Source organism: Trachurus japonicus, chromosome 9 (genome assembly GCF_045865225.1).
Source record: "Trachurus japonicus isolate A0001 chromosome 9, Traja_1.0".
NCBI lineage: Eukaryota > Metazoa > Chordata > Actinopteri > Carangiformes > Carangidae > Trachurus > Trachurus japonicus.
This window is the reverse complement of record NC_140915.1, coordinates 29921879-29947410: the sequence shown is the minus strand read 5'-3', so window position 1 is coordinate 29947410 and position 25532 is coordinate 29921879. Positions and strand designations below refer to the sequence as shown.

General features: G+C 44.9%; 2 protein-coding genes across 4 annotated transcripts in view; one reads left to right on the top strand and one right to left on the bottom strand.

Annotated features, from left to right (window-relative positions):
• The window catches only part of hectd4 (HECT domain containing E3 ubiquitin protein ligase 4), a 36020-nt gene extending 17018 nt beyond the window's left edge, over window positions 1-19002 (top strand). For all 3 annotated transcript variants that reach the window (XM_085787277.1, XM_085787276.1, XM_085787275.1), the window contains exons 32-76: window positions 82-248; window positions 405-551; window positions 647-831; window positions 1007-1160; window positions 1273-1553; window positions 1665-1851; window positions 1951-2032; window positions 2126-2328; window positions 3155-3290; window positions 3477-3659; window positions 3795-3959; window positions 4063-4232; window positions 4408-4523; window positions 4649-4752; window positions 5080-5241; window positions 5390-5538; window positions 5677-5756; window positions 6013-6176; window positions 6331-6568; window positions 6711-6847; window positions 6942-7068; window positions 7612-7749; window positions 7853-7989; window positions 8077-8237; window positions 8324-8505; window positions 8598-8803; window positions 8902-9032; window positions 9139-9344; window positions 9437-9616; window positions 10143-11542; window positions 11638-11845; window positions 11953-12176; window positions 12272-12417; window positions 12526-12629; window positions 12782-12905; window positions 13360-13550; window positions 13778-13924; window positions 14125-14244; window positions 14354-14509; window positions 14621-14724; window positions 15033-15254; window positions 15355-15521; window positions 15655-15850; window positions 15997-16219; window positions 16739-19002. In XM_085787277.1, the coding sequence (XP_085643403.1) occupies window positions 82-248; window positions 405-551; window positions 647-831; window positions 1007-1160; window positions 1273-1553; window positions 1665-1851; window positions 1951-2032; window positions 2126-2328; window positions 3155-3290; window positions 3477-3659; window positions 3795-3959; window positions 4063-4232; window positions 4408-4523; window positions 4649-4752; window positions 5080-5241; window positions 5390-5538; window positions 5677-5756; window positions 6013-6176; window positions 6331-6568; window positions 6711-6847; window positions 6942-7068; window positions 7612-7749; window positions 7853-7989; window positions 8077-8237; window positions 8324-8505; window positions 8598-8803; window positions 8902-9032; window positions 9139-9344; window positions 9437-9616; window positions 10143-11542; window positions 11638-11845; window positions 11953-12176; window positions 12272-12417; window positions 12526-12629; window positions 12782-12905; window positions 13360-13550; window positions 13778-13924; window positions 14125-14244; window positions 14354-14509; window positions 14621-14724; window positions 15033-15254; window positions 15355-15521; window positions 15655-15850; window positions 15997-16219; window positions 16739-16875 (8547 nt within the window). In that variant the 3' untranslated portion in view covers window positions 16876-19002. The remainder of the gene's footprint in view (window positions 1-81; window positions 249-404; window positions 552-646; window positions 832-1006; window positions 1161-1272; window positions 1554-1664; window positions 1852-1950; window positions 2033-2125; window positions 2329-3154; window positions 3291-3476; window positions 3660-3794; window positions 3960-4062; window positions 4233-4407; window positions 4524-4648; window positions 4753-5079; window positions 5242-5389; window positions 5539-5676; window positions 5757-6012; window positions 6177-6330; window positions 6569-6710; window positions 6848-6941; window positions 7069-7611; window positions 7750-7852; window positions 7990-8076; window positions 8238-8323; window positions 8506-8597; window positions 8804-8901; window positions 9033-9138; window positions 9345-9436; window positions 9617-10142; window positions 11543-11637; window positions 11846-11952; window positions 12177-12271; window positions 12418-12525; window positions 12630-12781; window positions 12906-13359; window positions 13551-13777; window positions 13925-14124; window positions 14245-14353; window positions 14510-14620; window positions 14725-15032; window positions 15255-15354; window positions 15522-15654; window positions 15851-15996; window positions 16220-16738) is intronic.
• Window positions 19003-20575: 1573 nt separating this feature from the next.
• On the bottom strand, window positions 20576-23368 carry LOC146981751 (L-serine dehydratase/L-threonine deaminase-like). The gene is made up of 8 exons (XM_085788193.1): window positions 23232-23368; window positions 22978-23134; window positions 22709-22748; window positions 22467-22606; window positions 22192-22283; window positions 21463-21690; window positions 21225-21349; window positions 20576-21120 (listed from the first exon to the last, which is right to left on the bottom strand). Exons 2-8 carry the CDS (start codon window positions 23128-23130, stop codon window positions 20927-20929), a joined length of 972 nt encoding a protein of 323 aa, XP_085644319.1. The 5' UTR covers window positions 23131-23134; window positions 23232-23368; the 3' UTR covers window positions 20576-20926.
• Between the last annotated feature and the right edge of the window lie 2164 nt (window positions 23369-25532).

Genomic DNA, 25532 nt, shown 5'->3' with positions numbered 1-25532 from the left:
TGTTGCAGTGGCTGCATGAGAATTAATTGAGAATGTTGACATATTTGACATTGACATATTTTCTATCTGTTATTTCTATAGGTGTCCAGCAGCAGTTTCCTGTCTGCTGCGCAGACGCGTTGGAGGCGCGGCAGCACGCGGAAGCAGGCTCTCGTTCATATGAGGGAGTTGCTCACTGCTGCTGTTCGAGTTGGGGGGGTCACCCACCTGGTGGGGCCTGTTACTATGGTACTGCAAGGTGGCCCAAGGTAAGAGGAGAAGCTAAATCACTATTAACAGTAACCACGACAAAAACATAAAAGGGTTTGAATTGTAGCCACCATATTGAAATAAATGGTGCAGTAAACAATGTTTGATTGTGTGTGGTTCCTGTTCACATCTGTGTTTGTGTGCCATCTGTGCAGGATTGAGGAGCTGACCTGTGGTGGGATGGTGGAGCAGGTGCAGGAGGCGTTTGGGGAGACCATGACGTCCGTAGTGTCACTATGTGCTCGCTACCCCATTGCCTGTGCCAACAGTATTGGCTTGCTTTGCACAATCCCCTACACCAGGCAAGAGAATCAATCTTGAATTATAGCCCCTTTTGTTATTCCTGTGCTACTACACCCTGACATTGCTGACCTGCATTTGTTTGTCTGTGTAACAGGAGCGAGGAGCAGTGCCTAGTTCGGAGTGGGTTGGTTCAGCTCATGGACAGCCTGTGTAGTTTGAGTGGTCAGAGGGAAAGCAGCTCAAATGAGAAGCAGACCAAAAAGCAGAAAGTGGCCACCATGGCTTGGGCCGCCTTCCAGGTGCTGGCCAACCGATGCATTGAGTGGGAGAAGGTGGAAGGTATGACGTTTGGAGCAACTGCTTGCGTGTGTACAGCATCTAGTGTCGATCTGGAAATATTTTTGAGTAATTAGGGCACTCTAAAGATGTTAAGGCTTTTTCCATGCTGGCAGCTGAAATAATTAGTCATATGTTGCAATGATGGGTCATTAATCAGTGTTTTTTCTCGTCTAAGGTGGGTCTACAGATGCAGTACACTCTGGTCTGGCACGGCAGGTGTCCAGCCTGCTGACCAATCACCTGGCCAGAGCCACAGAGTGCTGTGGGAATCAGGCAGCTGGCAATGATGCCTTACAGGATGTGCTCAGTCTGCTCAATGACCTTTCCAGGTAAGCTTTTATGTCCTGTCATGTGTATTATGTATTTATTTATATGTATGTATATTTATGTGTGATGATTTGTATATTAATACAGTGTGTGTTTCTTTGTTTTGTATTTCAGGAGCCACATAGGGAAAGCTATACTTAGCCAGCCAGCCTGTGTTTCTAAGCTCTTATCTCTGCTGCTTGATCAGAGACCCTCTCCAAAGCTGGTACTTATCATCCTCCAGCTTTGCCGAGCCGCCCTACCTCTCATGAGTGTGGAGGACTGTGGGAATGTGGCCCTGCCCTCCTGGAGCTACTCTATTAACACGCTAGATGCTGAGCAGCAAGATGCAAGCGACCCTGCCTCACGTATCGCAGCCTTGCTGCTAGCCAAGCTGGCAGACTATGTAGTACCAGGTTGGTTTCTTTTTTTTTCCAAGGAGTACTAAATGAATTTGCGTGAAGAGGGGTGGTTGCCAAAGGAAAAAAAATACTCACCAGCTAATTTTGAATTTCCCTCTTCACCAGGATGTCAGACCCTGCTCTCCCCCAGTTCCTCTGAGCCAGACACTTGTCTGTCCCGAGCCAGTTCTAAAGGAGCTCTGAAGTCTGAGGATGTCGGGGAGGAGGGAGAGGCTGTTGATGGCAAGCTGTCAATCTTCATCCACAAGAGAGAGGACCAGTCTTCTCATGAGGTCCTACAGCCACTTCTCAGGTATAACCTCCCTTAATGTCGTTGTTCGTGTTTCATATTGGTGAACTCGGCTTCTTTGGCTTCTCTGACATGTGTTCCTCTGTCCTCTTCTAAATACAGCAGCTCAGAGGGACGTCCCTTTCGGCTTGGCACAGGAGCCAACATGGAAAAGGTGGTAAAGATGGACAGAGACATGACTAAGGTAACAGTTTAACAGGAGTTAAACAGTTTGTGTTTACATAAAAAGTGGTGTTACTGTCGCCTTTTCTCACCTCCTATATGAATCCCTCCCCAGAGTGGAAGCTGCGAGGTGATCACAGAGGAAGCAGCTGCCGCCCTGAGGAAAGCCAACAAATGGGCGCAGTCCGGTCTGATAGTGAGCATTGGTCCACCTGTGGAGGCTCTGGCCCAGGAGGCCGCTGGAGGCATCACCACTGGCGACAAGAAGAAGACTGCTCAGACTGCTGTTTGCAGGGACAGAAATGCTGACCTGGCCAGGTACTGTCTGATCCAAGTCATCAGATACACATTAAGCCTGGTACACACATGAAGATTTTCTAAATCTCAAAAGATTTTTTTTTATCTGTGAGAGATCCCACACATGAGGATAAAAAATCTTTGATTGAACAGTTTTGATTGTATTGTGTGGGGTGTGCTCCGATATTCCAAATACAGCAAACCACACAAATAAAGATTTGTCTTATGACACACTAGAGCCTCGTCCCCCACGCCAGAAATGCACTTTGAATTTCGCTTTGTTGATGGTAGCCATGGAGGTGGTAGCCAAACTGGTTTGTTATGCTTTGTATTACTGAGTCAGCTCACTTCTTTATTGGCTACATTCAATTTCACATCACAATCCGCTGAGTCATTGACTTGGGATCGTCGGCTTCCCCCACACACAAGCCGACTTTTGATCGAAACGGCCGGGGCCAACGATCATAAACAACAACAGGTTTAACATTTACGATCGTCGGCCCCGACCATTTTCTGATCAGATTGTTGGGGGAAATTGACTCTTAATACACCTCACACCAGAGGATAATCTCGAAGGATCTGATGAGCCATCAGATAATCGGGCAATTTCTTTCTTTGGTCGGAAGGGGGAAAATCGGACCAAAAACATCCAGATTATCTTCATGTGTGTACCAGACTTTAGATATACGCAAGTTAACATCTCAGTATTCAAAGTAGCTCACATCCCCATTTCAATTTATAGATGGAATATGACCATATGAATATGGAATTTGATCAACACATGCATGTGATCAACATCAATCCTAATTGTGTTTTTTATGTCTCTTCTCAAACCTGCCTTGAATAGGTCGGACCCTGTCAGGCCTTTCATCAGTGGCCATGTCGCCAACAGTATGGCTGCTGAAGTTATCGCTCTGCTGCACAGTCTGCTCACTGCTCCTGAGTCCAACACCGCTCAGATCTGGACAAGCACTGCTGAAAAGGTAAAGACTGTCATGTTTTCTGCTTTTATAGCTTTCATTATACCAGTACTTGGTGCTTGTAACTGATACTGTAATAGGGTCACTGATCATTAGAACTCATAAAAAATAATTTCCACATCTATTTGACCCTTCATGATTCTGCTCCTCATAACCCCTTAATGCTTTTTCCTCTGGGTTTTGTGGTAGGTGCTCTCCAGGGCACTGATGTTTATCCCTCAGCTGGGGAAGTATGCTGAGAGTATTCTGGAAAATGGCAGCAGCAGTGGCAGGAAACTGGCTAAGCTGCAGGCCATTGGCAGACAGGCTGTTGCTGCACTCTGTGCCCTCGGAGGCTTCAAAGAAACTATTAAAATCGGCTCTGAGGTCCAGGTTAGTTAAAGGAGAAAATGCGTATTAACTTGTTTGCTAGAATTTCCACCAGTAAAAAAACATCAACATGATATCTTTTTTTTTTTCATTTGAAAGCAATGAAATGTTAACTGCTGTGATTCCTTCGCTCTGCAGGTGGTAGGTAAAGGGGTGCTAGGCAGCGTGGGCATAGTTATGTCCATAAATGAGCAGGAGGGCATCGCTACAGTCAAGTTTCCTTCGTGTGAGTACAGGAGAGCTTGCAAAGCCTCAGACATCCTGACTGTACCGATATCACGCCTCTGCACTCCCAGATCTGAAGTAAGAATTCCAGCGTCAAACACAACACAACCTCTTTCTTTAAATAGAAAATAGCTGAATCTCACTCGTGTCTCCCTTTCAACCTTCAACCCACGTCCAACAGGCTCTCCCACTGTATAAGCTCTCAATCACAGAAAAGGTGGTACAAGCGGTGCAGTCCATGCTTTTGCCACAGGAGGGCAGTCTCTCCATTCACACTTCTCTGCCAGCTACAGGAGATGGCTCCAGCCCGGTAATGGCTGCAGTGCGCTTGTTAGCTGAAATCAGAACCAGGTCAGTAGAGATTCATTCATCAAGTAAACTCGTCTGCGAATCATCTGTGCATCTTGACATGAAAGTGATGGACGACTGTGAAATCTGATGATCTAACATTGTCTAAAAATGCTGCAACACACAGCAAAACCATACTTGCATTCAGATCACAAGGTTTTTGCTGCTGTTTTTTTAGGGCCTGCTTGGTGATGGCACAGCTCCTGGAGGATAGCTCTTTCTGTGAAGAGTTTATTCAACAGTGTCCGGCTGCTGTTGAGGTTCTAAACCTGGTTGCCCAGGAGTGCAGCCCTGGTGAGCTTCTACCCAAGCAAATCATTTGCACACTCAAACCTCTCAAATACACTATAATACATTTGATCTGTGACATCACATGCTGTTGTCAGCTGTTTGTGACAGTTTTCTGTCATCCCGTGCAGGAGAGCGCCTCGGCATGGTGGAGGCCCAGTGTGAAAGAGTGAGAATGCTGTACCGGGACTGTGCTCGTCCACCACCTCCACCTCTGCAGACAGACAGGCGCCAGGTGAGAGTTACCAAATTAAAAGTCCCCCCCTTAATGGGACAAACATGTTCATGTAGCGGAAAACACACGTTATCATGGAACAGAAAAAGCAATAACTGAGATCTTCCCTTGTCAAAGACTTTAATTACGGTCTCGGAATAAAGTGTTGATGGAAAACTACGAAAGTCTGTAGAAATAATAGACAACTGAAGCCAAGATAATTATAGTATGCAAATCTTACATTGTTGCAAGCCTGAACTCATAATGCTCTCAGAAACCTTCAAAGACATTTTGATGTACTGTGATTCTGATTTGTTTGATCTTTCTTTGATGTGCTTGCTGCACCAGCCCAAGGAGATCACTTGGTGTCCATCCAGAGTGTTCCCTCCCGTCCGTGCCTGCATGTTCTCGTCCCGTCTGACGTCTGTCACCTTCTTGGCTGATCCAAGCGCTGGGGGAGGTCTGCCTAGAGGCACTTTCATCTACGCCACCTCTCCTGTACCAATTCAGGTGGGAAGATCACAATGGAATGCACCGCACACCTGCATTAATGTTTGCTTTCTCAGTTTGTTTGAACACGTATTAAAGCAATAAAATAATTTGCTGATACTTTTGCCCGCCTGCAGTCTCCTATTTACCTTCTTTTCCCCCCCTGCAGGCACCTTCTTTCTACTGGGAGATAGAAATTGTCTCCTATGGAGACTCTGAGGAGGACAGTGGCCCAATTGTGTCCTTTGGTTTTGCCACTGAGGCGGAGAAGAGAGATGGAGCGTGGACCAATCCAGTCGGCACATGTCTGTTTCATAAGTATGTTCAGCAGCATAAATCTGAGAGACTCCATCTCCTTTCTCACTGCTCTGTTTCTGACTCGAGTGCTGACCGCTATCTTTCTCTTTTGTGTCATTGCGTCTCTGTGCGTCTGTCCACTGTCCCTCTGTGTGTCAGTAATGGTAGGGCAGTGCATTACAATGGCTCCAGTCTGCTGCAGTGGAAAAGTGTCAGGCTGGATGTGGCTCTACTTCCTGGTGAGACAGGAGACAAAATATCTTCTTCTCTTTATATAATCTTCATCTCTTTTATTTTGATATAGAAATCCAAACAACAATGTGTGTTATGGATTTGACCTATATTTAACTGGCTGCTTTTTCAAAAAAAACAAAAACTTTTTGAAAAGTATCTTGCTTCCTCAATTCAAGCAAATCCAGTCTTCACATGTTTTAAATATGTCATTACCTGTTAAACATCATAGCTGAGATGTGATCTACATTTCCATGAACACAGGTGATGTGGCTGGAATAGGCTGGGAGCGCTCCGAGGGCACCCCTCCACCCCCTGGTCAGGCCCCCAAAGGCAGGGTCTACTTCACCTACTGCGGCCAGCGGCTCAGCCCCATCCTTGAGGATGTGGCTGGTGGAATGTGGCCCCTGGTACACATTCAGAAGAAGGTGGGTTTCTGAAGGCTAAAATGACATTGACATTCATATTTACACAGTTGTTATGCTTGAGCAAAATTCAGTTCATCAGATACATGTAACATATATTTTTTTAGGTTTCCCACAAAGTGAATGTGGATGATCTTCTGTTTGTGTTTTTCTATAGAACTCAAAGATCCGTGCCAACTTTGGTAGCCGGCCTTTCGCGTACGCTGAGGGCCAAGCACACAGAAACGCAGCTGACTTGTGTGTGGACCTTGCAGAGGAAATAAGTGCAAATTTTGAAGCACTGCCCTTTGCTATGGCGTCAGACAGTGATAATGATGCAGGTGCAAGTGTTACATCAGACAGTGGCTCCCATGGACCCCCTTGCCGGATTGCAGCTGTTGCCGTTGCTCAGCAACGTATGTCGATGACTTTCATCTCAGATTTAACCAAAATTGTGCATGCTTTAATGTTATTTTTCTAGATTTCTTTGGGGTATCATCTTCTGTTTTGTATCACGTGTTAATCACCTGTTTCTGTTTGTCTTTCCCTGTGGAGCAGAGTACAACAGTGACCTGTCGTGCCATTACAAAGTGGAGCTGAGCTACGAGAACCTAGTCACCTCCGGGCCTGACTCGCATCCTCCACCTATTGCGGATGATGAGAGTGATGATGAGGATGATGACGATGTTCCAAGGGTAAGTTAGAGGCTTATCCGCGCTGTGTCCAGAAAATGTTGATGTGATGTGTATATTTTATGTTTTATACAATTCAATTTGTTTTTGACATTAGGAGGACCACTATGCCCTGCTGGTCAAGGCCTGGGAGACCAAAGTGTTTCCAACCATTCGTAGGCGTTTCCGAAACGAAGCAGAGAGGAAATCTGGATTGGACCAAATCAAAGGAGCTCTGCAACTTGGTAAGAAATGAATGAATATAATGAAAATACAGACCAAAAGTCGAATAAAGCACAGCAAACTACGGTAACAGAAAACGTTTATTCTGCCAACATCATTTAATTAAGAGGAGGAAGAGATAAACTGCCCAACATATCCTGAATGATCCTGTCTGAATCTAATCGTGTATCTTTCACAAACAGAATAAAAGTGGATCACAGTCAGAAAATATTAGTCACAGCATTGCTTGAGCGGAAAAAATGGAACAGCAAATAAATGGAAAATAAAGATTAACTCAGTTGTTTAAATGCTTCTATTTATTGACTGATGCTAAAGGTTCACTATCGCAGCATACAAGTAGATGCTGTCATGAATGTAATCAGAGATGAATTATCCTTCAATAAACTCAGAGCAAGGTAAAGCAATGCTCATAGATAAACATGACAAGAAATTAACTGACAAAAGTTATTAACCTTGTTTATTGAATGAATGGTTTACTAAACTATATCCATTCATGGACGTAGAGAGCTGGAACTGTGTTAACCTCTGCGTTTGAATGGGAACAGGTATGGTGGACATTGCAAGACAGACAGTGGAGTTCCTCTATGAAGAGAATGGCGGTATCCCTCGTGACCTCTACCTCCCTACCATTGAAGATATCAAGGATGAGGCCAACAAGTTCACCATTGACAAAGTTCGCAAAGGTACCACTCAATACAAATTCACACAAATACACACGTTGCGGTGATCGAACCTCAGGATCTGCTTTTTCACTGACCTTGTTTATAATCTGCTTTTTCAACACAGGCCTGACTGTGGTCATCCGCTGTCCCGACAGCAACAACACCAATAGCACCACAGGGGGAACGGCACTGCCCAAGTTTGCAATCCGGGGAATGCTGAAGACCTTCGGTTTGCACGGGGTGGTGCTGGATGTGGACTCTGTAAGTTCAACACTCCTAAGTACAATACTTCAGTACCTTTGCTTTATCAATAAACTAACCTTTTTGTGTATATGTGTGTTTGCTCAGGTGAATGAACTTGTACAGGTGGAGACCTACCTGCGCAGTGAGGGGGTGCTGGTGAGGTACTGGTATCCTATTGAGATGCTGGAGCGCCCACCTGCTGGATCTCGACGCACCGCAGCAAACGGCTTGGTCTCACTGGACAGCAGCAACATTCAGATTCATAGGTGAGTTGATGAGGATGATGCGTAATTTCTCTGCGCTTCTCTCTTCTTGTACTCGCAGTCTCATCTGTGTCACTGCTTTGCCTCAGGGAGCTGCTTCGCTGCGAGAGCGCCCTGGCCCGGCTCTACTGCCGCATGGCCTTGCTCAACATCTTCGCCCCCAAAAGCCCCCACACCTTCACCCGTCTCTTCCACATACCTGCTATCCGTGACATCACCTTGGAACACCTGCAGCTTCTGTCCAATCAGCTGCTGGCTCCACCCCTCCCTGGTGAGTATCAATTGTGAATATCTTAGTTTCTCAATGTGATGTAAGTGTTTTGTTGTGTTTCTGTGCTAAATGCTCCGCTGTTCTTCCTACAGATGGCACTATTAGTTCAAGCTCTATCCTGCTGGCCCAGTCGGTGCTTAATAACCTTCAGGGTCAAAGCTGCTCTCCCACAGACCTCTTCTATCAGGGCAATGCTCAGCCCATCCGGGAGTGGTTGACAGTAGCCATCACCCGTGCCTTGCATCAAGGAGAGGAAAGCTTATTGGAGCTCACAAAGCAGATCTGCTGCTTCCTACAGGTCAGCTCTGTCGATCACTGCTTAACTTGAATGAATGAATCTGTGGGTGCGACTTTGTACAGCTGCTAAACTTGTGCTGATTCTATTCATTTCTACAGAATGCGCCAGAGCAGTTCACATCCGAGGAGTTTCCTGTGTCAGAGTCAAAGGTCAGCATGGACGTCAGCTTTCCGGGTGCTGCATTTGTGATTGTATCCTGCAAGGAGAACCAGCTCGGCTGCCGCAAAGAGTGAGTTGCTTGGCTCTCTTATACCAAAGCAATTCTCAATGAATTTACATCTCTTATCATCCATTTTCTTGTTGAATTTTAAAAATTTCTCTTTCTACCCCTTTAGCTCAAGCCTGTACAAGGCTCCCTGGGCTCGAGTCATGGTGTATGGTCTGGGTCACAAAGTGCGTAGAAATGGCCAACTAAATCTGATGGAGGCCGTCTGCTATCCCCTGGATGCTTCACCTACCAACACAGGCCTTACTCCCCCTCCCACTACCAACCAATACCCCTCTGTGATCATACCCACTGATAAGGTCCACATCAAACTGGGTGAGTATCCCAAAAGGCTGCTGCAACTTTTAGTCTAAAAATAACCTGTTAAGGGATAAAAAATAATTAAACATCCCATTTCTTGATTACAGGGGTGTCGCCCCCTCCTGGTGCTGTGCTGGTGCTGCACTCCCTGCCACTGGAGTTTCCTCTGGCCATGGCGTTTGCAGAGCAGCTGTTGACGTGGAAGCTGGGAGAGAACAGTGAGCGGTCAGAGGATGAGCTGGACACGGTGCCCTCGTCTGTGCTGCTGCAGGTGGTCGAACTACTAGGTAGGTTGAACTCCTTTTTCACCACATTCTACAAGTCTAATTTATTAACCTGTTAGTGTGATTTTTTTATTTTATTTTTTTTATCATCTTTTTATTTTGAAAGGCAAATTTCCATCACATACATTAATTACAGCCTTAGTCATTCAAGGACATAGATAAAGATGGTTGCAGAAAGTTCATGTGATTTTGTCCATATTGCCCTTCTGGAATTTTCTATTTCTTACTCTTTTTTTTTAATAAACCATTTAAATAGAATATTTAAAAAAAACATACCAGTGAAAATGTCACACTTTGAACATCCAGTCATTTTCACTTTTTTTTTTTTTTTTCTACATCACACCCCTAAGAAAGATCCACATTCTTTCAAGGGCAAAAATGGCTTTTCTGTTTTAAAATATTGTGAGCTGCTTAAACACACATTACTTTTCCCTGATAGCTCCATAAGTCATAGAAGCACTGTGAAAGCTTGTGAGCTAAATAAACATAAATAAACTTTCCCCAAACCCTATTGTGCTTATTGTTTCAGGTGGTTTGCTTTGGACCACTGATCTGGCTCCCTCCATCAAAGAACTCATCTTTCACCTGTTAGCTGAAGTACTGCGGAAGATTCACCACTTGGAGCAGCGCAAGAGCCCAGCTGGCCTCTCCAGCTCCATCGCTCTGCTGCTTAACCCCTGCCTCGCCGTGCTCATGGCCCTGCAGACTGAGCTCAGGAAGCTGTATGACCGGGAGACTCAGGGATGGGCTGCCGGAGGCGCTGGAGCAGGGGGATCTTCGTCTGGAGGCATCCCGTTGGCTCTGGGGGCGGAGCAGAGCCGCTTCTCCACCTACTTCCACGCTCTGATGGAGGTGTGTCTGGCTGTGGCCGAGGTGACGCTTCCACTCAACGTTGGCGGTTCTTCGGTGGGAGCGCTGTCTTCCACCAGCGCCCCCAACCTGAGCGACTCCTCGTCGTCATCGTCGTCGTCCCCTGGTCAGACGCCGCAGAGCCCCAGTCTGCTCTCCAAACGCAAGAAGGTGAAGATGAAGCGCGAGAGAGCGGCGGCCGCGGTGGCGGCAGCGGTGTCTGGGAAACGTGGAAGCGGAGGTGCGCGGTTGTCGGAGAGTGACAGCGCTCTGCTGAACATGGCGGGCAGTAAACCGGAGGACATGCTGTGGTTCCACCGCTGCCTCACTCTCCTGATGATCCTGCGACATCTTGCCAACAAGGACCCACAGGGTTTAAGTGTGACCAGTGATGCAGTGACGGATGCCTGCCAGGCGCTGGTGGGCCCCACCGCCCACAGTCGCCTGCTGGTGCTCTCAGGTATCCCCACGCACCTGGAGGAGGCCGTGGTTCGAAACGCCATCCGCAGGGCTTGCAACGCACACGGTGGGCTCTTCAAAGATGAAGTGTTCATCCCTCTGCAGGAAGAGGACCCCAAGAAGCCAAAAGCAGGAGCTGGGGTTTGTAGCCCTCAGGACGGCAAAGCAGGCCCCGACCCTGAGCGCCCTTTCCCTAACAACGGAGGTCCGGAGAGTCCCGACAGCTCCAGCAGCGTGACTCCAGCTCTGAGCGTGAGCGCCTCAGCCTCCACCAGCCAGACCTCCATCTGCAGCTCCTCTCAGGGAGTCTCCCGCACTGCCAGTGAACTTTCCGTCGATCAGGAGCTGTCAGCCGTTCAACCTCTGACGCCTGCTGCCGCGGGTGCAGCCGTTACATACCCACAACAGGGCCCCCAAGACCCTCAGACTGTCTCTAGTCAGGAGAGTCTGGACACCTCCCTGTGTAGTACTGGAAGCCTGGGGAGTCTGGGCAGCTTGGGGGAGCCTCTTGACAGTGCAGACACGCCGTCGGTGTCAGACGGGGGCTCTGTGCACACAGTCACCTCACTGGAGAGCAATGCAGTCATGGCTCGGCCCATCAAAGGCTATGCTGTCATTGAGGTTAGGGTTAATGCAGAGCACTTTTGTAGATCTAAGATGTTTGATTTTGTTTTGTTCCATTAAAATATGCTAATTATTGTCTTCTTAATTTATAGGTTCGTTCTCGGGCCAAAGTTGAAAAAATCCGTGCCAGTCTTTTCAACAGCAGTGACCTGATTGGTTTGTCTAGTTTGGAAGGCGAAGAGGAGCTCATGGAACTGACAAATGAGGAGATCCTCACAGCCTCCAGTGTTAACCAAAGCCTGTTTGACACACAGGGAAGCTCCGCCCTTGAAGACTACTTCCTGGACAAATCAGTCAGAGGTTGGTGTTTGAATGGATTTTATTTATTTATTTATTTTTTGCTTTTTCACAGTGATATTAATTCTGCCAATATAAAAATCTTACGTGATGCTTCTCCATGTTTTAAGGTGACAAGCTTGTGCCTGGAGCACGAGATGTCCTGACAGATATTTTTAAGAGCTGTGTGCACTCGGAGCAGATGCTCAGCCTCACGCCAGCCAAGCCAGTCAAAGTATCTGACATTTACCTCAGCAAAGAGCAGATCAACTCTCAGACGCCTGGCAACCTCCTGCATACTTTCTTCACTAACGTTCGTCCACCCAAGAAAGTGCTTGAAGATCAACTGACCCAGGTACGCAGCAAGTGATGTACAGTAATGGGATCAACTAATAAACTTTATATTGTATGTACCTTCAGGTTTGTCACAATAATGTGTTTTGTATTCAGATTCTAAGGAAGTATGGTACTCCTAAACCCAATAAGAACAAATACAGCAAGGCAGGAAAAGAGCAGCACCAAGGGAAGGTTGTGAGCACCAAGAGGCCCATCACCAAACCCCCCACCAAGGAAAAGTCTGTGCTTAACAGTGTCAGGTGAGACATTTCCCCACACAACACTTTCAAACAAAAGCATGAGTTTATTTAGATCTACATATTGACATAGTAAGAAATAAAACGTTTCTGTTCTCTTGCTTCTGCCAGGACTGCACTGAGTGAGAAGAAGACAGTACTGAAGCCAAAATCTCCAGAGAAATCAAGACCCGATGAGAAAGATGTGGAAAAGTCTCCTGCAAAAAAGACTGAAGGTTGGTATGAAACACTCATCACTGAATACCTTAGTTGATGGATGGTTGTACACAGTGGGATTAACATAGTGTTTACAGAATGTTTCAAGCAAAGGTTGAGTTTGGAAAGCCAGAGCTGTGAGCTGCTTCACATACCACTTTGTTTTCTTTAGTCCCAGAGGAGAAGTATTTGACACTGGAAGGCTTCCATAAATTTGCCGTTGACCGTGCCAAGCAGGACATCCGCAGCGTCTGGAGGGCAATTTTGGCTTGTGGTTATGACCTCCACTTTGAAAGGTGAGAACGGCAGAGCCAGACCACCAGTAACCAGCACTCGGTCTGCTGAAACTGCCACACATATGTGAAACACAAAATGTTGTTGTTTTGTTTGGAGAAAATGTACGTATCCCTGAAAAAATAAATGTAAACAGTAGACAGTTAAAATGCAGTGCCCCATGACATATACAGAGATGTTATGTTTGAGAAGGAAAAACATACAATAGCTTATTAATCTAATACATACTAAAGCTTTTATTTGATTAATTAGAAGTGATGACAAAGCTAATTCAGTATTTTGAAATTGTATTTATTACTTATGTTTTCACCCAAATTATCAACAAATCTGCATCATATCATTCCTGTAATTGTGTTCTATAATCTATATATTGTATATATGTGTTATGTAGTGTGTGTAAAAGCTGTATATACTATGTGGGTTAGGGTTTTTAAAAGCAGCTGTCCTCTCTCCTAGGTGCACCTGTATAGACACTCGTCACGCTCAGAAGGCTTGTAGGAAGTGGAGCTTGGAAATGGATGTGGCATTGGTCCAGTACATCAACAGGCTGTGCCGTCACTTGGCTATCACACCGGCCAGACTACACCCCCACGAGGTCTACCTGGACCCCAGTGACATCGCTGATCCCAGAGTGGCCTGTCTGCTCAGTAAGACACCTGCCTGTGGAGTAAAAGCATGACTGTACACTCACTCACAAGAGATGCAAGTCAACAGAGCCTCTCCTAGTGGCATGATGTTGCAACTCCATTGTACATATTGTCATCCGTAATGTAATACACAGGTTCTGACAGAGGGGCTCCATTTAATTTGGCTGCATAGTTCACACTTCTGTTGTTGTTTTTGGCTACATATATAACATTTTGTGTGTTTTCAGATGTGCCTGTGGAGAGTCTGCGTTTGCGTTTCGCTCTGCTGCAGTCCCTCAACAACACACTGGAGAGTTTCTTTCTGCCACTCGTGGAGCTAAGACAGACACAAACCTATCAGAACAGCATTGCAGCGCTGTTGTGTGAGGCCAAAGGTGAGTAGGGTCTCAGCACAGATCTAGAAGGTTAATGGTACAAGGCCTGACAATGTGGGCCATGTTTGTGAGCTGTGACTGTATCAGTGTATTGACCTATTTAAGAAACTCACTTTGTTAAAATACAGAAATCTCAAGTGGTCTAAAACAGTGTGAATGTGATCAGATCTCATCTTTTCTTCTCTCCTCGTTTGTTCCAGGTCTAATCTTCTATGACACCAAGGTCACAGTAATGAACCGAGTACTCAACGCCACAGTACAGCGAACAGCTGACCACGCTGCCCCTGAGATTACACTGGACCCTCTAGAGATCGTAGGAGGTAGATATCCCCTTTACTTGGTCACATGTTTATGTTTGGGTTTTTTTTCCAGTTTCATATCACATGTACTGGTTCTTTGTAAACACTCTGACATGTATCTGTCTTTCAGGTGAGATCAGATCTTCAGAGAACACCTATTTCTGCCAGGCAGCTCGCCAGCTATCGTGTGTACCTTCGTCCCAACTCTGTGTGAAACTGGCAAGTGGAGGAGACCCGACCTACGCCTTCAACATTCGCTTTACTGGAGAAGAAGTTCATGGCACAAGTTAGATGTTCTCCTTCACATCTTGATCTGTACTGCCTCCCAGTGCTTCACTTGTCAAAATGTTTTTCTTTTTCAAACGTAACTGTAGCTGTGATGGATCTGTCTCTCCAGGTGGCTCCTTCAGACACTTCCTATGGCAGGTGTGTAAGGAGTTACAGAGTTCAGCTCTTTCTCTGCTGCTCCCCTGCCCCAGTGCTGCAGCCAACCGGAACAAGGTAACCTTTATCACTAACTGATACGTTTTCAGTCCGTCTTGTTTGTGACACTCGAGTTTCTTTAAAACAAGACATACACTGAACATCCTGCAGTAAAGATTAGCTTGATGCTGCCTTTCCACACAATTTTTTAACTTTACTGCGAAATGTTTTGAGTTTGAATAAATTGAGAACAGAAACAACACTACAGATTGTTCTGTTAATATCATAATCCCAAGAATATAGCTGTTCCACGAATATTATCTGGCAAAACAAAGTTAATCAGACAGGAAGTGGTGTGATTCATAGTTATGTTTTGCTTTCCTCAGGGGAAGTACATCCTGACGCCATGCCCTATAAGCTACTCAGAGGAGCAGTTGTTGCACTTCTTTGGTCAGCTTCTGGGAATAGCCATCCGTGCAGACGTGCCACTTCCCTTGGACCTGCTCGGCTCCTTCTGGAAGGGACTGGTGGCTGAGCCCCTCGACCCCGAGCAGGACCTGCAGGAAGCTGACGTGCTCACCTACAACTACGTCAAGAAGTTTGAAAACGTAAGAGACGGCACCCTGCTCCTGATGCAATGGATTTGTTTGCTGACTTTAGGCTCTGTTTTTTTTGCTAAATCAATGCCTCCTTCATTCGACACCGCAGGTGAGCGACGAGACGGAGCTGGAGGCTCTGTGTGCCGAGATCTCCTCCCAGCACCATTCAGGAGAAAGCCCGGACTCCCCCAGCCGACCCTGCTGCACCTTCACCTACATCACTATGACTGGTGAGGAGGTGGAGCTTTGTCAGGGAGGCCGCAACCTCACTGTCAGGTACAGGAAACTAATCCTAATCTTTTATTTTCCTATAGATGTCTTGTCTGTATTCCTATTCTTCAAAACTGTATCTACCCAGCACATTGGTCTGTCCTCACTCTGGATGTGTCGTATGCTTCTTTATTTTAAGCTGGGAGAACAAGGATGTGTATGCGCGGGCCGTGCGGAGCCTTCGTCTCAGGGAGCTGGAGAACGTGGAGTGTATGACGGCGGTGCGTGCAGGTCTGGGCTCCATCATTCCTCTGCAGCTGCTCACCATGCTCATCCCCCTAGAGATGGAGCTGCGCACCTGTGGCTTGCCTTACATCAACTTGGAGTTCCTCAAGGTAAGGCTTCGATTTGTGTGAGATCTTACTTGGAGAGATTTGTCATGTAGGGCTTCGTGTTACTCAGTAGGTTCGACATGTTCTTTTCATTGCTATAATGGAAAGTTAGTATTAATCAAATTTCACCATGCTCCGTCTTTCTGCAGGCTCACACCATGTATCAGGTGGGTCTGATGGAGACAGACCAGCACATTGAGTTCTTCTGGACCGCTCTGGAGATGTTCACTCAGGAGGAGCTCTGCAAGTTCATCAAGTTTGCCTGCAACCAGGAGCGCATCCCCTTCACCTGCCCCTGCAAGGACGGGGGGCCCGACACTGCCCACGTCCCCCCATACCCGATGAAGATCGCCCCTCCTGATGGAGCTGCAGGTAATGGCTAACGAGGCTTCAGCCGCGCTGCGATTGGACACGAGGGCCGCTATCTCTGTGCGATGTTCTTCTTAGTGCTGTTGGTGCAGAAACTACTGATAGTGATTATCAAAGCAGCTTAGATCGTCTTGCAACCACAGACAGACTCTGAACACGCTGTTTTTCAATGTTTTTGTAAATTAGTACTGTAGATGTGTGTCATGGGATATACTCGGCAGTTCCATGCAGGAAGACACAGTGTTGGTGTTTCTGATACTGTCTGTGATCTTCACATTCACAGAAGTGCGATCTATCCGAGTGGCTATTTTAAGTCACAGGCAAAAAGCAGTCCTCTGTAGATAAGATACTGTAGGTTAACACTTTTACTCACTTATCAGCAGATAAGCGTATTATCATTTGCTACAGAGTCTTCTGGCCTGTCTGCAGAGCCATGAGAAACTCCAGTGGTAAACATACATAACAAGACTCATTATGGAAGAGCAGCACTCAGTGATCTTGTTGTTTCTACCCTCTCTCCAGGTCAGCCAGACTCGCGCTACATTCGTGTGGAGACCTGTATGTTCATGGTGAAACTGCCCCAGTACACCTCCTTGGATGTGATGCTGGAGAAACTGCGATACGCCATCCACTACCGCGAGGATCCTCTCAGCGGCTAAGAAAACTTGACAACCCGACATTCCCCCAGCGTATATACCTGTCTCCACCCCACACCCCCCACTCTTACTTTTGACCCCCGCCTCCCTTTCTCCCCCCACACTCCTGGACCTTCCTCTGACAAAGACCCTTTCACTCTGCTGCTCCAACAAAACCACAAAGTCTATTCAACTTTTATTTAAGTTGCCCATTAATGTTTTGCATGTTTTTCCCTGCTTTTTTAAACATTTTTATTGCAGTTTACATAAATACTACGTTTCATGATAATGTTTTTTTTTTTTGTTTTTTTTTGAGGAATTCAGGGAAGATAATCTGAATTTACACTGACACAGGTAACAGGTGTCTCTGTTCTGGATGCACTGAATATGAGGATGGCATTGAAGTGAAACAACTGTGACACCATTATTTAGTTTTTTGTGTTCACCTTTCCCTTTCCCCTTTACTTTAACAGAGGGTTTAACGAGGTTCAGTCAAGTTCTGTGAATCTAACAACTTAACACGATGACTTCATATCAGCACTTTACAGATGCAAGTTCAATTCATGATCGCTGAACTCTCAAGTGTTGTCTCAGCTAAACTAGCTCTACTCTGAGTTGTTAACTGTAAAGGCAACAAACAAGCTGTTATTCTCCTGTTGCTTAACCTCGCTGCCTCCCTCTGATGTTCTGAAACATGCCTTTGCTGTACAGTAGGAGCCTCTCTCTGGAGGGCGATGCTGGTTGGTGCGTGATAGGACAAACCCGAATGATTTTCACTGAATTATTATCTGACGTTATGAGACGGAGGTACGACTACTACCAAAAAAAAAGGATACGTGATGCTGCCTATTTTTTTGGCCATGTCAGCTATGAGCAGGCAGAAGATGTGAACAAGTGCTGTACAGGATATTATGTAGTTTTACTGCCTGTTTAAAAAAAAATATGAACTGCTAATGGACAAACTAACTTATGCCTATATAAACTGAATACATTTTATTCAAGTCTCTGAAGAGAGGGTATTTAAGTCATGTACAAAAAGTCATATTAATCTATTAGTTTATGAAATTGCTCTTTGATTTTCTCGATATCCAAGTAGCTGTGGTCGCATGGTAGGTCAGGTAGAGTGGACGATAAGAGAGGCCTGCTGGTTCTGAAGAACTTTACATTTCAGGTTTAAGAAACCAGCGTTGGTTTGTGAAAGTGGGAAGGAGAAGATGTTCTCATGAGCTGCTCTCCCACATTGTTTGTGTGCTACTGCTACTGAATGTGCAACAGATCCCACCTCCCCCCTTGTTCCCCAACATACACAATCTACACACACACTGGGGAAGGGGGCGGTGGATTATCTTGAGTTCTGCCTTTTCATAGTCTTCTTTAATGAAAGATAAACAGGATTCTGCTGTTTTTGTTTTTTTATTTTATTTTATCCATAACCAAATGTTTAGCTTTGTAAAAATGAAATAGAAAAAATGTAAATAGACTGAAGTTATGTTTGATGGCAGTTTTTATTAATTGCTAATTCACTTCACCTTATAATTTTTGTTTTTGGTTTGCACTACTCTTCCAAGAAAAGATTCTAAAATGAGCAAACTAGGTGATGTCTGTTGGATATCCAGTTTGTTGTGTTGTTATTTTTTATGAACTTTGGAAATACCAGTAATCTTATCACCTTTGTCTTGTACTCAGATGGAATCAATTTCTTCTACTCATGGTGAAACATGTTTTCTTGTGTGAGTAAAATCGCCATTTTACTTGGATAGAACTGAAAAACAACAAAATTGATATTTGACACGTATTGGGTTGTTGAATTGCTTGCGACTTTTGGTTTTGGTTCAGTTCTTTTGAAGGGTGATATACCGCTGCTAACAGGGACGCTCTCTCTTCTACTTCCTCCCGCGGCGGGGGGAGTGGATAAGGTTAGAAAAAGGACATATCCATACAAAGAGGTGTTGCGATAAAAAAAAAAAATGTGTGCTGTACATTTACTTGATATTTATTACAATTATTTATGGTTGCATTAACTTAACTTTTACTGTCTTACCTCTGCACATCAGAAACTTAACATATCTAAAATGGATTATACAGATGTAAAGAATCAGATGGCATTTGAGATTTCTGTGTCACAATAAAGAAATGTCTTCATGTACAAAACACTGTTGGACTGTGCTGCTTCATGGGTTTTACATGTTGTTTCGGATAAACATCCAGAGTGGTTGGAGAAAACACGTCAAACTGGTGTTTTCTACTGCAAAATGGGCCATTTGCCATTTGACACGGGCTAGTGGTCCGCACAGACAATGACTGTTTATCATGATGAATGATGCGTTTGAAGCATGTTTTGTCTCCTTTCGGACATGCTTTTTATGTAAGGCCCCACAACCAACTCTGGTTACATCACTTTACTGGCTGTAAACCAGACACCTTTTCAAAGCAGCAAGTGCTGGGCCAGGCCAGTTCGAGCTGGATCTCCAGTCACTACTCACTGAGTCACACTATCCCCTCAGCTCCATTATGTGCTAGATTCAAGGGGAACTACATACAGCTGTAGAAGTGGTGTTTAAAACAGTGACTGGTTCCCAAAGCAAAACTGTTCCATCAGCAGAAATTTTATGCATTTGGTATTTCTATGTTACACTGCACACTCACTTTATATGGTTGATGTATTATGTGTATGGCTCACCCAGCTGAACTGTACTGTGACCTGTCACTCATAACAGTGTGGCTTCTATACATTGGATTATTTAATAATAATAATAATAATAATAATAATACTAAGATCAGTCTAACACCTTATATTTCAGAGTAAAAATTAAGGATAAGGTTTCTAATTTTTTACAGCAGCTCCACACATTAGCTGAGGGTATTCCAGGAATGTCTCCAGCATGTTGACTAGTCTCCTTCAAAAGAGCCAGTCATCTGTCCCCCACGTACAGCTGTCTCCCTCTTTCTTTCTGTCACAAGGGCCCTCCACCCTTGCGTCTGTGACCACCAGACCAATGTGCAGCTTGGAAATGTGCCACATCCCTAACGACCCAGCCAATTGAGCGCTCCGGAGGCCAGTTTATTCAAAAGGAAATGTTACGTTTGCTGTGCTCATGCAACATGTGACTGACCCAGTAACAGCTTCTTTAGCAACCTAAAGGTCTCGACCTGGCTGCAGTATGGTGTAAGAGTGTAACGTAATCCTCACTCGAGGAAGGACATGAACACATGCTCTCTGAGCTGACTGAATTGACTCTGCTTAATGAAAAGTTAGAGGTCAACTTTAAAACTTTTTAATTTACTTCATTCATAGTTGATCATAATGGATTGCAGCTGCTCAAGGATATGATTGTGAGTGTGTTGGGCCTGCCAAAGCACTCCCTGGGGTGTAAGGAACTTGACTGAATTGTTGTCCAATAAATAAATAAATGGTGTGGAAGAGATTGAGATTAAGTTGGAGCTCAAATAATAACTAAGCAACCTTTTATATCCATATATATATGTATGCAATGCATATATCTTATCAGTTTATACACCAATATGATGCATCTACAACAAGCTAATATCATCTTGGTGGATTTATCATTTGATATAGGAAGTCAACAGAAGCCAGAAGTGCATTCGTGATATATAGTATGATTCCTCATGTTGTGGAGAAGTGGTTCGATCTGTTCTTTATATGCCATGTTCATTCAGATCTGACAAACTGTCAGTGCAGGAAAATCATTATCTGGGCAGAATATTCAGAAACATAATTTATTCATTTTTAAATACATTTCAAAAGTACAAAAGCGGAAGAACATTTTACAAAGCAAGCATGCTAAATACAAACGTGAATGCAGCCTAAATGTGCCAGTCTATAGAGCTCTCTCTTGTCACAATCTACCTCCACCAGAGCAGCATCACAACTACAACATTTTCAAAAGATAAAAATCCCTTCAGCTGCTCCCCCTCACATTTGTTAGTCTCAGGAGGTTTTCACAGTGTGGAATGATTCAGTCAGTGGAGCACATCAACAATGGGATTTAAGGATTGAGACCAACTGATGGAGGAAAAGAATAAAGGTCAGAAAGACCCGAGGTAGTCGGCTGTGCTAGATAATACCAAGCTGTTTTTTCAGCCTCCACAATTGCCCCATGCTGATGTTGTTGCCTCCGCACACAACAATGACCACGGGGCCGAGGTTCCGTGCCAGCTTGCCCTCATCCTGCAGCCTTTTGATAATACCACTGTACACAGCTGCCAGCGCGGCGCCACAGGCCGGTTCCACCAGGACCTTCTCGTCATCTGCAGGAGGTGAAGATACCAGAGATCAGTTTCAATTCTAATTTTCTTTTTTTTTTGCCATTTTAGATCCACTGTACATCTGTCCAGGTGTGGGTTCTACTCACCGACAAAGTGTTCAACAGCTTTTACAGCCTCCTGGTCTGTGACGACCTCTGAGAAAACTGTGTGCTCCTCCACCAGTTTCATGGTCTGTGCAGAGACCCGTGTCAGGCCCAGAGTGGTGGCAATACTGGGGAGGACGATGAAAGGTGGAGGTGTTAAAGCGGAGGTAACATACACATACTACACAGTGTCATAATTTGGGGGCGTGGTGGCATAAGGATTAGGCCATATATACAATACCTGGTAATTGCAGGCAAAGTGACCAACTTCCCCGCCTTCATGGCTGCATTGAGGCTGTGTGCTCCCATAGTTTCCATGGCTACGATGGGTACGTCAGCCCAGTCAGCACGACGCAGGCCCTCCACCACTCCGTTCAGTAGGCCCCCACCTCCCACTGACAGCACTACGGCTCCTGGCTTCTCCCTCAGGTCTTGCTCCAGCTCCTTCACCAGAGATGTATGTCCTTCCCTGCACACACACACACACAAACACACGCCCGCCCGTCAGTCAGTCCCCCAAGAAGTCCATCGTCAGTTGACATTTCTGTCTGAAATGCAAAGGCATCGTAAAATGCTGCTCTTATCTGACTGTAAGTAGCCAGTGATGTCAGTAATTTATTGCTGTGTTTAACTATCCGAGTGTGACGTCTAATGTGTAAATGAATTATGTGACAGCCCCTCAAAGTTATCCCTGTGATAAGATACAGTGTCTCTGATGTAACGCCGCCCCTTTCACTGTTCTTTACATGAGTGATAATGACAGCATATGATATGACAGGTGCTGCTATCAGTCGTTTGTGCTTCGTAATAACAAGTTCATTTCCCTTAGCGTAGAGAAGAGACTGTCTTATCACTGTCTGTCCCTCAGAACCCTGATGTCATTAGAGATTACTATCCAAGAATTTCTTCAGAGAGCACACAGTGATGATGACACAGTCTCTGAGGGACAGACACACTGACACTGCCTTACCAGATCAGGGGGTCATCAAATGGAGAGATGAAAATCCAGCCAGGGTTATTTGCCACAAGCTGTTGTCCATATTCGATGCTTTCATTTAGAGCCTGACAAAGACAAGACACAGTTTTGTTCAGTCTGTATCACAGTTATTTCAAGATTGCATAAATATAAGAAAGTAATGGTATACATGAAAGATGCAACCAGAGTTCATTCATTTAGACTCAGCAGGGGAGCAATGTAATATTAACGGTGTGAAGAATGCAGTTAACAACATGCAGTTAACTAACCTTTCCATGGATGACCACAGTGGCCCCCTCATCCTTCAGTCTCTCCACTGTGAGATTTGGTGTGACACTTGGAACTACTATGGTGGCAGGCACCCCGAGCTGACGGGCAGAATAAGCTGCTGCCATACCAGCATTTCCTCCTGTTGGGACCAAAAGTGTCAAAGGTTACATCCTCACACCAACAAAGACAACTTTAGAATTGATTTTCTTTTTCTTCTTTTCTTTCTTGCTTCGGTGCTCACCTGAACAGCAGACAAACCGCTCACACCCTCGCTCTGCCCACTGTATGAAAAAATTACAAAACAAAAAACAGACATTAGAGTCAAGATTCACAGTAGGCTAACACGGTGTTCAGATTAGAAATGACAAACTCAAACTGGTCCATACTGGTTCCTCTGGGTCTATTACCAACCATCTCAGCCTCAGCTTCATCAATACTAACTCCCCTTCAATGACAGGACTACACCATGAAATCACATCATCCCAGCCAGGAGAGGAGAAAATGACTCACGGTTTTGCAGAGGTGACCAATGCCCCTGATCTTGAAGGATCCTGTGGGCTGAGATGAGTCCAGTTTGAGGTAAACAGGGGTTCCAGCCACTTTGGTCAAGGCCAGGCTCTGCCTCACTGGTGTGGCTACGTGGAGAGGTTGCTGGGTCTTCATCTTGCTGTGGAAAAAAAAGAAGAAGAAATCATTAATTAAAAAAAGACACATTTCCAAATGCAATAATTCAGGGTGATTATTTCATGCTTGTTTCAACTTACCAGACTTGGGTGGAAGACAGGAAAACAAGCTGCTTTGTAAATAATGATCCCAAAAGTCCTTATTTCTTATCCTCTTGCAGCTCAAGTACATATATACCTGCTTATGTTGTGGGCTCGGCAAAAGAGGCCCACTGGCCGACCAATCAGCGTGAGGCATGCTTCAGCCGGACCCTCCCATTTGTCGTAAGGATGAGTCGGAGTGAGGATGAATGAAATTCCACCCACTGAATTTCCCTTCATTTGTCCGGACAACAAACAATTTCCCAGGATGTGTCCCTGTCTGATGTAAGCTGGGATGTTCACCAGTCACCACCGCTACGGCTGGAAGGACCGGTGCAGTGAGAGATAAAACAAGATGTAGGCTATAATCGCCTCGTCATGTCATTAAGTCCTAATATTATTATTTTTTAAAAATGATTTCTGCTTTGATAGAGAGCTCATTGAAAACATGTGTGCCCCATATTCTTCGTTGCATAATTTCCACCCTCATCTCGCCTCCTTTGAGACCTCCCATGGCATGTTTTCACACGATGTCCTTTGCATGTTCTCTCCCCTCTAAAGGAATTGCTCACACCGCTGGCATTACCAAAAGAGTCACTACTATTTTGGCCCAGATCTTCGGCTACCAAAAGCGGCCTCCGTGTGGACGGCTCAAACCTGACTGAGCCGGTGTTCCAACGCAGAGAGCTGCACCCTCGATCCGTAAAGGAAAGTGCTATAAAATCGCTGTCTGTCAGGTTTGAAAATAGGTATGCCTACATAAAAAGTTTTAATACCCCCTGACCTGGGAGTCTTATTTCTCCAAGATCATTTGAAGCAGCCAACATTAACTTAAAGCAAAGAGGATGACCACACGGATTTATCACATTGGCTCTCTAAGATGTTAAATTGCAAATGGTAGTAAGTGATATAAAGACAATAATCTGATCATGTGTATGTTTATGTATACCGGTAACTTCATAAAAGTATGTTTTATTGCCTTGTAACCTGTATTCTTATAGGTATAATTAGTGTAACAGTGGTCTACTTGGTGACCCCTGCCTGCCCCCTGATCACTATTATCTGACCCACTGCAGGGCCAGAGCCTGGGGTGAGGCTAAACTGCACCCATTGCTATAAACTCAGAGTGGTCTATAGTCCAGTCATTTTATGAAAAAAGGTTGAACAAATTGCAACAGGAGCAAACTCAACTGATTTTATCTCAACATGTCCTGAATTCCATTAGGGGAAAGTTTCGAAAAAGACCAAAATATAGCCCATTCATATGCCTAATTATTTTTCTCATGTGAATAGGGTAACATTTTTAACCATTCAATATGACCATGAAAATGACCGAGTTGATTACTTACATTAAGACAAACAAAAAATGTATTGCAAGTTTTTTCATACTGGTACCACCACAGCACCTTTATATCTACCCGTGCAGTCGAAACGATGGGATTCATGCAAATTTATGCAAACGTCCCCATGTTAACAAACAATTAAAAAAAAAACTTGTACATTTTTTTGTTTGTCTTAATCATCTGAGTAATTTTCATGGAGATATCTAAAGCTTAAAAATGTTACCCTATTCACATGAGAAAAATAATTAATAGGCGTATGAATGGGCTATTTTTGAAACTTTCCCCTAATGGGATTCTTCTGGGCTTTTTTCCCCTCACTCAGGACATGTTGATGATACAAAATAAGTTGAGTTTGCTTCTGTTGCAATTTGTTCAAGGATGACCCCCATTTTGGCTTAAAATGACTGGACTATATTATTCTGGCTAACATGGCCCACAGTTTGGACAGTAATATAGGCTACAGCATAACAGTAACACAACTTTTGAGGAAACACTACACATACCTTATGATTCATCTATTTACATCAATGTTATTGAAAATATCACATTATTATGGTATTAATTATTATGGTTCATGTGCAATTATCAGCTTGTATGCACTGACATTTTATGCATTCACCTCACATAATATTTTTTGTTCTCAACCATACAGTCTATTCTCAACCTGCCATATATGTGTCAACCTGCAAGCAGAGTGGGCCATGTCTGAGGCCCCGCCCAGAGCGATTATGGCCACGCCCACCCACACTGCTCGCTCGCGCTCGGTTGACAGGTGTACCGCGCATAGACTGTAAAAAGAATGGACGTAGTGTCCGTGACGTCACCCATTGGTTTTGGGGAGTCGTTTTTGTGACTCAAATATGGCGGCCTGAACAGCGCCATGTTGGATTGGCCGGCCGAGAACCCGCCCACTGGCCTCGAAGCAGCGGTCCACGGAGCTGCTCGGACCTGTCACTCA

Bases quoted from the DNA above. Each gene is read 5' to 3' on its own strand.
- LOC146981751 (XM_085788193.1), bottom strand. From the start codon at position 23,130: ATGAAGACCCAGCAACCTCTCCACGTAGCCACACCAGTGAGGCAGAGC. The intron at 22,749-22,977 runs GTGAGTCATTTT...TTTTTCATACAG, and splicing joins TTGGTCACCTCTGCAAAACC to TGGGCAGAGCGAGGGTGTGA. The intron at 21,691-22,191 runs GTAAGGCAGTGT...GTGTGTGTGCAG, and splicing joins TTTGATGACCCCCTGATCTG to GGAAGGACATACATCTCTGG.